The following is a 13,425-nucleotide window of genomic DNA, read 5'->3' as shown; positions in this document are numbered from 1 at the left end:
TCCCTGAGCTTTGCTCCGTTGGAGCAAAGCTCAGGGAACCAAGGTTCCATTTAGATGCCAGGAAGCAGTTTCTGACAGTTAGGACCCTGAGGGTGTGGAATGGGCTTCCACGGGAGGTGGTTGAGGCCCCATCGGTGAGGGTGTTCAAAGATAGGCTGGACATGCACATGGTGGGCATGTTGTGAGCGGAGCTGGCTGGAGTCGTGGGTCAGACTAGATAACCCGGGAGACCCCTTCTGACTCACTCTGTTTCTATTTTACATTGTTGTATTGTTAAACCATTCCAAGACCTCGGTAAGGGTTAGCCTAGAAAAGTTTTAAATAAATGACTAAATAACTAAATATTTTTCCCCAGTATTGTACCAGCTTTTTAATGCCCTCAGCAAAACATATATAAAATATATTTATAAAATATAAATGTGTGGAAACTTTCTGAAGACCGTTTGTATGTATGACCTGCTGCTTTTGTGGTTTTGTTTTTAAGTATGGGTGTGTGTTTCCCCATGTATGTATGGCACTGGGAACATTTTCCTGATGGACAGTGTATGCATTTGCCCAGTATACAGAGAGATCGGGGTGAGAGGTGTCATCCTGGGGCAGCTGATGATGCCCGTGACTTGGCAGGGGGAGGCACCCCGACCGCATCTTCCTTCCTTCCTGCTTCTGCCATTGGTTTGCCTGCCCATGCCGGGCTCGGAGCAAGCAAGTGGTGATGGGAGCAAGGGGTTCCCCTGTTCTCTCCTCTGCACACCACTGGGCATTGCAGCCTGGCCTGAAGGGCAAGCAAAGCACAACAGCAGCAAGGCAGAGAGCCTTCCGGAAGGAGCCTGGCTCAAGCACCCCTCCAAACCTGGTGCTGGCACCCAGCATGAAAGCACAGCAGTGAAGCTCATGCAGCTCAGCAGGACAGCGAGCCTTTCCCTGTTTATCAGCTTCCTGCAAGCTGGTGCCCTTCCAACATGTTGGATCACAATTTCCATCATCCCTGACCATTGACTGTGCTGGCTGGGGCTGATGGGAGTTGTTGTCCAAAGCATTTGGGGATAAAACCAGGTCGAGAGAGGCTGTTATACATATCTATTCAAAAATCCCACTGAATTCTTGAAGCTTACTCCCTAGTAATTGTATGACAAGACTAGAGCTTTGCTTCTACATGAAGCTGCAAGCGAGGCGGCTGTTATGGCACTGGCAACTATTGGCTGCAGGTGAGGAAATCTTCCCATCTTCTCAGGGAATGAATCAGCAGAGCTGTGATTGAGGGATAGTATTTATTCTAGAACAATTAATCTGGAGTTTTGAATGCTTGGGTTATTATGTATGGTATGATCTGGAATAGTTAGCATTGGCTCTGCATGGGCTCTGAGTGGATACCCTGTTAGATGAATGGCAACTTGCAAGAGAGATCACAGCTTGCTTATGCCCCCTGTTTTGAAAAAAAGTATTTTCAGAATATGAGGTCCATTAGACCCCAGATGAGTGATTAACAAAAGAAAGCCCTTACTTCTGATTCACTTCTCACAAAGGAACATATGAAACTAGGGAGGAATGAATGTGTATCCTGATGTTGCATTTCACGCATTTCATTTTTATCATAGGAAGTCCTAAAACTGTTAAAAAGTGCCACATTACTTAGCAACCTGATACACATTTGGGAATATTATGCAGGGAGGGACGAACTTGGGGTGCTCTGAAATGGGGAAGGCTTAAAAACTGCACATTTGAAGGGCTAAGCCATGGGATGCTCAGATGATGTCCCTGCCTTTTAAAATGCTTTCAGCAGGAATATTCCGTGTGCTTGAAGCATTGTTGCTTCAGCTCCCATCAGCTCTGGCCAGCATAGGCATTGCTGAAGAATAATGGAAAGCGGAGCAGACAGGGAGTGGGGGCATTTTCCGGCACACCTGAAGCTGGACAGGGATGCTGCCGGTAGGAATATTTTGTGCCATTTGTAGCTCCCCCCACCCCGATTTTAGGCATGAGAAGACAGGTTGGGTTGTTACTGTAATCAAGGCCAATATGAAACAAATGGGAAATGAAAAACAAATGAAACATTAATGACGGAGAAACAGAACAAAGGAGATAATAATAATTAAATGAAAGGTTATACTATAAGCAAAATGAAAAATGAAACTAAATCAATTTTTCCAGGTGCCTGTTGTTATTTCACAATGATGGTCTAGAATGGTCTGGAAAATGAAATGCACTTCATTAAAGGATAATTAAATGGTACTAAGTTTTAAAAAGAGGTATTTGAGACAGTAAAGAGCCTTGGAGAGTAAAGAGACAGCAGATTACATTACAGGTCTTACACATCTAAATCTGTACTTAAAAATTCTTGCAGTGTGTTTAACTGAGTCACAGAATTGCAAACTGAGCAGTTATTACCTTTAATTTTACAAACTCCATTTTACCATTTATTTAGTTTTGTTCATTATATTTATATCTCAGCTTTCTCCAAGGATTTCAGTTCATTGTGATTGTCCTCCATCCTTTTATTCTCACAACAGCCCTGTCAGGTAGGTTGGTGACTGGCCCAACATCACCTGGTGATCTTCATGGACAAGGGGAGGGGAGATTTGGGTTAGAGTTGGGGTTTAGAACCCCATCCTTATCTAGCCTTCCAGCTGAGAAACAGGCAGCCTTTCTCGGGCCTTAATTGTTGTGCCTGGGCACCACCACTATACAGCATGGGAAAGGACAAGTAACTCACTCAAAGGAATGGGTGCAGGATGGAGGTGGGGCCAGAGCCCTGAGGGACTAAATAGCTCCTCTGAACTGGCAGTTTTCAGCACCAACAGAAATCCTTTTTGTAGGTTTTTTTCTTTTTTAAAAGGATGTAAAGGATGGAAGAAGCAGTTTCAAGGCTCAGAATGAAAAGTGCCAGAGAATAATGTGCCAGGTACAGCAGAGGCAAAGGGGCATGGTCATTAAGTCTCATTTCTAAAATTCTGTTCTGGGTTTGACAGCCTAGTGGTCAACTTATCTCCCTACACTGAAAACTTGACCCATTTCCATGGGTCTGAACTCTTGGAGGAAGGATGGAATAAGCATGCAGTAAACCACTGAAGGGGCTAGTGGGGAAAAATGTCATGCTTAAAGGGACTGGAAGCCTGAGTACCTCAGTCCCCACAGTTATTTTGATTGCCCCATAGACCTGGGCTTGTCAGGCAGGCCTGGCCATCCCCATGAGCAGAGTCCCTGGTCCAAAGGCTGAGAATTCTGGTAACTCAAGAAGAGCTGTCAGAAGGAATGCCTCTGTGGGGATGGGATCCCAAGGGTGTTGTTGCTTGTGCATTAATGGACTAATGGGAGGAAGTGGTATCAGAACAACTTTTGGCAACTGAATAATTTGTGTGTGTGTGTCTTCTTTTAAAAACTCTTTTCCTCAGGATGGAAGAAGCAGTTTTATTGGCCATCAGCTTGGCGGGGTCATGGAATTGCCAAACAGCAAGGACCAAAGGGTCAAGTCTGCCAGAGCTATCCAAATCACTTACTACCTCCAAACCTACCATTCTTCAGCCCAGGACCTCATTGGTGAAAAATGGGAGACTGAATTTTGCAAACTGATGCACAAACTGCAGATGCACCATGAGGACCTGCAATTATATTCTGTAGCCTCCTTCAGCCTGTGGAGGGACTTTCACAAGACCAGCATCCTAGCTAGGGGCAAGATCTTGGTGAGCCTAATGCTCGTTCTCATAGCTGCTATCCTTTCCAGCTCCATGAAAGATTGCCTTCGCAGCAAGCCCTTCCTTGGGCTCTTGGGAGTACTCACTATCTGTATCTCCAGTGTCACGGCAGCGGGAATATTTTTCATTACCGATGGAAAATATAACTCGACTATGTTGGGAATCCCTTTCTTCGCAATGGGTAAATGTTTATCTTATATTGATAGGATTAGCATTGGTTAATGACAGGGCTGTAAAGTGTGTCCTATGCTCCAAAGGCACAGGGTTTTGTTCATTTATTTGTTTATTTGCCTTCAGCCCCCTTTTTAGTTTGTTAAATTGATCCATCCTTTGGTCAGGAGGAAAAAAATCCATAAAGCAAAGGTGAAAGGATGAAATGACTGTGTCAAAATCTTAGCCAATGTGAAAAGGATGTTTTATTGATTCCAGTTACAAAATGAAGGAGAAACTTATTCAAAATGAGTCACTTCAGCAGAGAAAATGTATAATTGCTCAACTTTGATGGAGGGCTGATAAGGCAAACATGTGTTGCAGGGGGGTGGCATTGAAAGAAATTGAAAAAAGTAAAAGCTTTCCTACATCTTCTCTATGGAAAGAAAAGGATTTGAAAGTGGAGTTAAGTGGACTGTAATTTGGAGAAGAAAAACACATTCTGTTTGCATGTGGGTTTGTTGAGAACACTGTTTTTCTGATTTCAATAGGATTCACCCATTTGCAATCTGATCTTGTGTGTGCTTTCTCAGAAGCAATCTCAGATCATGCCAAATCAAGTGTGCATAAGCTGTAGTTTGTCTGGAATTGTACACATCCTTTTGAATATTAGTGAGAACTGTTCTTGAGTAATTATGCTTTGAATCTTACCTTAAATGTCAGAGGCTTGTGAGAATGGAAGCAAAATGGTCCTTATAAGTGGCAAACAATCCTCAGTTTTCTGAAGCTTGGAAAACTGCTAAATACTTGCAATCAGCTTTATTGTGATGACATCAGTATCAACTGAATGGCTTTTCCTTTTTTGGTTCAGACTAATTGAGCATCAGAGCACCCAAAGAAAGAGTCATTCCACTCAAAGGAGTGTCTTTCCTGTTCCTCTTAGCCAGAAGTGACTCAAGGGAGCCTGTGCTGCAGAGGCGGGCCAGGTGCAAAGTGCAGGCTTAGCTGCTGCACCTGCTTGTCTCACCAGTGGAGAGACCTTGGCCAGATGAGGCTTTTGAGTGGTTAGTGTGCGTGTGCATGTGATCTGCTTTCAGATTTGCTTTCTCCTACCTAAGGCTTGGGAGTTGGCAAGAAGGCACCTCCCACCTTTCCTCTGGTCTGCCTGGGTACCAGAAAGAATTTGGGTTGAGAGACGAAGCCTAAGGCTGAAAATGTCAGTAGCTGGCATCAAGTGCAAGGGTTATGGTGGATCAATTAAATGACCATTTTGCTTAGCTGGGTTGGGGATAGACTTTAGCTGGTGTTCAATATGAAGTGTTCAACTGAGCTGCTTGCACACATTTCAATTTTCCAGGAATCCCCACATGCCCTGCAGTGATTCTAGACTAATTCTCACAGCCCACCTACAGGAACTTCTGCCTGGCTAACCTATATCAATGTCCCCTGTTCACAGGGCAAATCAAAGGCATTCTTCTCAAAAACGTTCAGGGAAGAACACCTGCACACATTTGCAACCCAAACATAGTTGCTAGCACTTTGAACATGTGCTTCTGTGTTTCCCCTTTTCTAAGAAGTGTAAAACGAGAATGTGTACTTTTCTACTCACAGGAGAAAATTCATGAATTTAAAATCCATTAGCCATTTACTAGGAGACCTTTGAGCAGAGTTTTCCTTCCTACTGTGACAAGAGATATGAAAGACACCACTGCAGCTCCTTGGCCATCCCCTTTCTGATGCTTCTCAGCACAGTTGTAGCAGTTCATTCTCTCTGGAGTGCAGTTCTGTGCTGAAGGCAAATAAGCAGGGATCCTGCGTGGTGCACCATACTTGAATTTAGAAGTGCTGCAAGAGAAGATTTCTCATGCCAGAAATAGGTAAGCACTGCCTTGTACAAACGCATTCAAAGCTGGTCTAAAGAAAAGGTCAGAAGACTCTCTGCTTGTCCAGAAATGGGATACATGTTATTATGTACCACGATCCCAGCATAACAAGTACCCCCCACACGCGCCTCCCTTGGTGCCAACCATTCCCATTTTTACAAAGAACGTTCTACATCTTTGCTTGCCAGTGTTCTTCCAAGAATACCTCTGGGCCCCACATGTACTGAAAAAAGAAGGGAAATCAAAATGACGGGCAGCTGTAGGCCGGCTGGGTGCTTCACAGCGCATGGGCGAGGCTGCCTGGCTGCATTTGGGCCACTGCCTCCCCCAGAAACACAAGTGGCCTGTCCTCCTGCCTGTGACTCTGCCACATTTGGTTGTGTTACAGACTGAATAGATACGGACTTAATTGGCATTATTACCGCTTGATAGACACAAGATGCTCAGTGAAGATGCAGCACATTTTTATTGTGGCACAAAAGTTAAGTAAACAAAAGCACAGGCACTTGTCCGCCACCTCCCATCCTTTGCTTGGCATGCCTAAGAAGCCATGATGCAGCCCTCTGCCTCCAGAAGTGGCCTGCTGCAGGTAGTTGAACAGAGTTCACCTGTGTGCAGTTCTGGTGCCACACGATCCTGTATATTCAGGTGTTTCTGGAAGGCCCCAGTAATTGTTAGGGAGTATATCTAAACAAGCAGCATCATAGAAACTAAGACACTATCAAAACAACTCCCCAGAGCTTCAGCTATGGAGTGCTTTAGAAATGAAAGCAACAACAACAACTCCTCTTGTATAAAATAGCACAGGACTTGGTCATTAGAAAAAATTCCAAGACTATGGACAACCACTACAAAATGGAAAGAATAAGGTCCAGCTGCAACCCTGCTGTGAAGCACAATGGTGGCATCTTCTGGAGGAGCTTTTCCCTGGCTGGGACTGGGAAATGGGCCACAGCGGAGGTCAAGATGCAGGGCAATTTTGGGAGCTCAGTGCAGGACAATTCTAGAGGAAGGCCTGTTTCAGTTTGCCAGGAACCTGCAACAGGGGTGATGACTCACCTTCCAGCAGCACACGGACCCTCAACACACAACCAAAGTAATGCTGTAGTAATTTAAAAACAAGAACCCAAATGTCTTAGGATGGCCCAAAGGCCAAACCTCAATCCAGTTGAGAATCTGTGGCAAGATTTCAAAGTTGCTTGGTCCCTCCCAGCTGACAGAGCTGGGGCAGTCTTGCCAGGAAGAATAGCAAACTTTGTAGGATCCAGATCTACCTAAGAAGACTCACAGCTGTAATTGCTGCCAAAGGTGTTTCCACCAAGTATTGCCTGGGGGTGAATACATCAGCAATCAACAAGTCCCAGGTTTTGCTTAGTTAACTTTTGTGCCATAATAAAACTATTATGCACCTCTGCAGTGTTGAATATTTTGTGTGTATCAAGTGATAATAATGCTAATTAAATCAATTTCAGTTCCAGGTTGTTCTACGGCAAGATGTAAAAGGTCAAAGGGTTTCTGCAAAGCACAGTAAAACTAATGAAAAAAGACACTGCTGCCGCTGCTGCTTGGGGATCAGGCTGTGGGGCTGCTAGGAAGGCTGGTGCAAACTGTGGCTGGCTCAAAGAGGACTCTGGGCAACATAGGGGGTGGTAAGGAGACCTGTAGTTGGGTTTGGGAGGTGCAGTGGTGTGACGTGGAGAGTTGTGGAGAGCGCTATAAAAGGACCAGAGGTGAAGGCAATGGGTAGCTGGTGCAGAGAGCTGGACAGTGATTAGGTTGGGCTGATGTATCTTGGTGGGGTGCGGGATGGTGCAGCTTGGTGTCCTGCAACAGCAGGGGGTTGGACCCCATGGGCTTCATGGCCCTTTCCAACTCTACTATTCTATGATTCTGTGAAGAGCCATGGAGAACACTATGGGGACACTGATGGAGACAGCTGGAGGGAGGGACTCACACAGAAAGAAAGAAGGCTTCAGCCTAGGAATACTTATCAATAAAGTAGTTTCCACTGGATTCCATAGAACTTATTTCTGGTTAACATGCTTAGAATTGCAGTGGCAGTAAAATACCCTACAGGGTATCTGAACAACAAAACATCCTGTTGTTCATTGTATTTTATTTAGCACAATTGAGATGGCCATCCTACTGTGGGAACACAGGTGGAAATCTGGCCACATCTTATTAGTGGACCAGGAATGTCCACCTCGACTTCACATTGCACGTAGCTCTTGTTTGTTTGAAGGATTCATGCCTCAGCTCCCCAGGCTCCCAGAGTCCCTTTGCTCTCGCTTCTTTCCTCTCTCCATCCCTTGCAGTCCTTAATGCTTCCCCAAACCCCGCACAGCCTCAGAGCTGTTTCCCAGCAGCACTGTGATGGTTGTCGCCTGATTCTGCATCCCCACAGTCACTGGTCACTTGCTTCTAGGCCTGCAAAGCATGGCAGGCTTTGCCCCTTTCCTTAGTGCAAGATACGGTGGCTGCTAGGCATTGAGATAACCTTGAAATCAGCATAGCCCTGATCCAGATCCTTGATTTGTTTAACTATTTTCATTTCATACTCTTTCTTTGCTGGTGCACTTCCCAAATTAGTAGAACATAAATAAAACAATATGACTAAATATGTATGTGAATAATAAACTAATAGATCAGTTTCAGCAGCAGAGTCTATCTAGTCCTGTCATATGGAAACAGATAAATAAGTATAGAACTAATTTCCTCCTTTTACTCTCGCAGCTGAAAGAAGAGGCCGAAGGGAAGGCCTCTTCTGACTGAACCAGCACAGCAGTTCAGGAGGAAGAAAAGGGGAACTAGATCAATGTTTATGAATTATACTGAATTATTTTACCACAGTGACAAAAAGGAATTAAGAAAGCTGTATTCTTGCTTCTCTGTCAGTAGGACTGTGGGCTCATTTCTGAATTTTTTTTTCTGGCAGATGTTTTCTAAACTTTCTGTAGAAGAGCGAGTATTGAGTAGCATACAAAAATGAGCACCCGCTCCTCACAGGGACTTTGCCCAGGGTGCATTGTAAACCTTAGGAATGTAGCAAGCTCCCCTAGATGGAGGCAGCTCCACCTGAGCCCACCCAGCCCAGTACTGTGGGCACGTACTGGCAGCGGCTCCTCAGGGGGGCTTCTTGTTTGGCTTGGAGGCACAGGGATCGGACCCAGGATCTTCAGCCTGCAAAGCAGGCCCCCTATTCTTGGCTCTGCCCCCCGCCCCGGGACATGATTAGTTGGAATCCAAGCCACACAAAGAGCACTGCACACCCATCTGCTGCTTGTCCACCATGTGTTCAGTTCAAAAGTGTGAGCAGCATTTAAAAATAACTATTATAAAATAAAAACTAATTGTGCAGGTTTGCACGTAGAGGCTGAATACGTTTCATGAACTTCATCCCTCTCCTTTCTTTCCAAGTGCATTCCTTAGCTATGTGTAAGCATCAGTTTTATGGGCCTGCCAAAATATGTTGCCTTGCAGTAAGCTTAAAGATGGCTGCAACTGTGTTTTGTTTTTCTTTGGGGCAGGCTGTTGGCAGCAGGGTCTCCATCCTGGCACTCGCCTCCTTGTCCTGCTTGCTCTGTTCAGCAGTGACACTTGCGAGCTGTGAACTGCATAAAGGAGTGCTTCAGATGAGCAGAAGTACAAGAAAAAGTTTAAAATCCTGATAAAATTCAGGTGATTTGGCAGCATGCTGAATTAGGCTGCTCCTTGTCCTGCTTTACAGCAGAAAATCCAAGGGTGGGGATGCCTGTGTCATCTTTTTGGGTTTCCCTGAGTGAGAAAGCTCTTAGTTAACAACTGAGGCTCCTTGCAGTGGTGTGAGGTGCTTTTTTCCAGGGCTTTTGCAGTACTTCTGACTCCCAAACATTCTCTTCATTCATTCACCGTGAGGCCAAAGCAGCAACAGGGATGAAAAAGACATTGTGAGGAAATGCATGGGCTGGTACTAAGGTCCTGGCCCCATGGTGTCCTTCCAGGAACAATGAAGAACAGCCAACAGGTGATTCTAGCTAGATAGGGAGTGTCCTAAAGATGCCACCTGTCAGGGAAGTGAAGCAAGGAAGTTGTGGGTGGGACCCTAAAGTGGCTCTTCCCCCCGCCCATTTCTATACCACCCCATAGCTGTACTGCCCATAGTCAAATTAAGGTTCCTGAAGGCAAGAGGTGATAAACTTTAGGCCAAAGTAGGCACACTTCTTTATCTTACATGTTTTTCAATAAACTAACATACATGAGAGAGCAGTTTTTGGAATTCCATCTTAGAAGAATAACTTCCAGGATGCAAGTCGTCACTAGTTTTCTCATCCCTTCATTAAGCAGTGCTTGATAGCTAAATGCGTGAATTGTTCGAAGGAAACATGATAAAATGATTCATGATCTTTGATCTGTGATGGTTCATTCACACATTCAAGGTATCAGGTGATGTGCTTCAGTGCACACGCATGCTTGTCTGTGAAGCAGTCCCACATGCTGAAAGCTTGTCTCTGCACACATTTCCACGAACCTTGGAAACATCATCAGGGCCATCTATGATTTTTATGTCTGCCTTAGAGGTGTGGCTGAGGATTGGGGTGCAAGAAGGAATCATTTATCATAGTCTGCTACTGGCTGAAGGACCCCTTTCCTTCAGCCACAACAGAAAACATTTATGAGAACATCTGTATTTTTATTTAATTAAAAAAAAAAGCCTAGGGACACCTGCAGGCCCAACAATAATAAAACCCACTACATGTCCTGCAGAGCCAAATTCTGCTGTTCATCACACCAAAATACCCAAGAGGTGTTAATGGATCCAGAGAAGGAGCAGCGCCTTCTTTAAGTGCAGAGTGGATGCGCAGTCAGACTGTCAGCTGAAACACACAGACAGAACCATTCAGGCTTGAGAACTTCGCTTTTTGAATGCAGCCCATGGTGCTTCCTTGTGGAAAAATCCACCAGCCTCCCTAAGAGGTGAGCATGAGGACATGCGGTAACAAATTCACACGTCAACAGCATGCCTGTGTAGCTTGGACTGGAGGAAAGTTGTCTGTTTTGTCTGTTTCTGAGGAGGCGGTGGCAGAGGGAGCAGAGGCTCCCAGGCTCCCCAGTGAGGATTCCCAGACAGAGAATGGGAACCAGCTGCCTTGGAACGGGGGAGGCCTTTCAGAGGTGTGGGGTGAGATTGAGGGGAAGTAGGGCTGAGAAGGAGCATGCCTAAAACTCTGGAGAGCCATTGCTGCCCATCAGTGTTGACAGATCCTGGGCTAGAGGGCATAATGATCTGACTCAGCATCAGGCAGCTTCCTGTATTCTGCTAGGGAGGGAGGGAGGGAGACAAAGAAAGAGTTCCCTGCTCCAAACTGGGGAGGTCTACCTGCCCCTGGCATGCACTTTCCTGGACAAGAATCTGCCCTTTAGTCCTGGAAAGGTTGCTCACCTCTGCATCAAATTGCCTAGCAAATCTCCATCGTTGGCCGGTTCTGGGCTTTAAAATTGTAAATTGAACCCAAAAAACCAATCTGCTGCCTATCTTCATATAAAGCATTTCTTGAATTACAGAAAAGACATTTAACCTGTCCAGAAAGCAACAGAATTTGGAAGAACAGGTTAATGCTCCCCAAAAAGAGAAATTATCAAAACATTATAATAGGTTGTAAAGGAGCAGAATACGTATAATGGAAGGGGGCTATCTTAGCAGTATCCCAATTCTTAATATAGTTGGCATTAAAATTGTTTTAAAGACATTTTAAAATGGCATTAATCACTCTAGAGAAGGCTTACAATTTAAAGACTAAATGATGAAAATTTTTGGTTTGGTCAGGGTACTAATTCTTCATAAATGGATTCTGCAAGAGTTCTACGTTTCTGAAGTAGAACAGTAACTACTGTTTATGAAAACTTTCATACAATCATAGAATAGCAGAGTTGAAAGGGGCCGGAGGGCCACTGACTCCAATCCCTGCTCAGTGTAGAACCCCAGAGTATCTGTCTCAGATGACTGACCAGTTGCATCTTGAATTTCTCTAGGGTGGAAGAGCCCAAAATGTCCCAGGGAAATTGGTCCTGTTGTCATCCGATCAGCACATTTTTCCTGATACCTAGCCAGAATCTGGCATCCTGTAACTTTTCAAGGTGCCTTGTCCTACATTGTTTTGTTAGCACGCTGACTGCTCCAGAATTTTCCCAAGGATTGATGTCAGACTGACTGGTCCATAGTTCCCAGCTCCTCCTCCGACCTCCCCTTTCTTGAAGGTAGGGATGACATTAGCTCTTCTCCAGTCATCTGGAATTTCCCCTGTCCTCCATGATTTCTTAAAGATAATAGACAGTGGCTCTGAAAGTTCTTCCTCCAGATTCTTGATGACTCTAGCATGGAGTTCATCGGGCCCTGGAGATTTAAACTCATTCAACCTGATTAGAGGATCCTTGACCATCTGCCTATCAATCTTGAGTTGCCATCCTGCTCCCTCAGCTTGTAATTCCCCTTCATCAAAAAGGTCATAGATTTTCTTTTACAAGAGGACTAAGCCAAAGTAGGAATTGAGCATTTCTGCCTTTTCTTGCCATCTGTTATATTTTGCCATCCACATTGAGTAGTTGTCCCCCCATTTCTTTCCTCTGCCTTTTCCTTTGGACATATCTAAAGGTGGCTTTTTTGTTGCTTTTAGCATCCTTCACTAGCCTCAGTTTATTCTTAGTTCAGTCCATGTGAGCAACAGCCACAGACACAGCTCTTTATCCCGGAGTGCCCCTGCCTGACTTCTGCAGGGCCGCAAGATGTTTGAACCCACCAGCCATGGGTTTTGTATGGCACCGCTGCCTTGACACCTGGGCAGAGCCAGGTGGCCTTCGGCAGGGCAGCCCCATCCCCAGTCTTCCAGTAGCAACACCACCTGCACCCATGAGGTAAGCTCAGTGCCAGTTGCCCACCTGTGTGATGCAGAGACCACGAACAGGAAAGGCAGGTTGCTTACCTGTCAGCGTCATTTTTTGAGTAGCCATCTGTGCACTCACACAAACCTGCCCACCAGCCTCTCTTGGTGTTGCCCTGTGGCTGCCAGGTGCCCGCTCCAGGGGACAGAGGGGCCCAATGGCAGTCTCAGTGCTTCCGAACGGAGGGCCAGGTGGGAGGGGCTCCTGCTGAACACTACTCAAGGAACTTGGAAAGCTTCCTGAACGGGCTGCATGCATGTGCACAGCGCTCCCCCCCCCACCCCATGTCTGAATGCACAGGTGACCATTCGAAGAATGGCAGTTACAGGTAAGCAACCTGCCTTTTTTGCCTAATAAGCATAGGATTACACCCTATGGATTACACTTAGTTTCAAAAGTTCAGAGGGAGATAATTTATGAAAAAGCCAGACAGAATTTTTTTTAATCCTATTTTAAGCTCAGTGGAGAGGGAGTTCCAGAAATGTGGGGCACCTTCCAAAAGGCCCTGCCTCTTCTGTCCTCTTAGGCCAGCAGGCCTAAAAGCAGAGTTTCTGAGGCAGATATTAACACACGAACACATTTGCATATGAAGAGGACTTGGGGCTCCCCATGTGGACCCCACCAGCTTGTGGGCACCTCTGTTCATTTCTGCAGATTTTTATTTTCTGACATGTGGCACAAGGAAGCACTGGCTCCATCCTGATTTTCTTGAGAGGCGCAAGCCCCTGTGTGAGTCTCGGAGGCCTTCTTAGAAAGTGAAGCTGGTGTTTCATCTCATGCATCCATCC

The 13,425-nt window shown here is 45.5% G+C and overlaps 1 protein-coding gene across 2 annotated transcripts in view; it reads left to right on the top strand.

Moving 5' to 3' along the window:
- Nucleotides 1-13,425, top strand: part of PTCHD4 (patched domain containing 4) — a 67,020-nt gene that overhangs the window by 39,450 nt on the left and 14,145 nt on the right. For both annotated transcript variants that reach the window (XM_044445177.1, XM_044445176.1), the window contains exon 2: nucleotides 3,390-3,870. In XM_044445177.1, coding sequence (XP_044301112.1) covers nucleotides 3,390-3,870 — 481 coding nt within the window. The remainder of the gene's footprint in view (nucleotides 1-3,389; nucleotides 3,871-13,425) is intronic.

The sequence above is a fragment of the Varanus komodoensis genome, unplaced genomic scaffold, assembly GCF_004798865.1.
Source record: "Varanus komodoensis strain SLA01 unplaced genomic scaffold, ASM479886v1 scaffold47, whole genome shotgun sequence".
NCBI lineage: Eukaryota > Metazoa > Chordata > Lepidosauria > Squamata > Varanidae > Varanus > Varanus komodoensis.
Note: the sequence above shows the minus strand (reverse complement) of the source record. Positions and strands in the feature narration are given on the sequence as shown.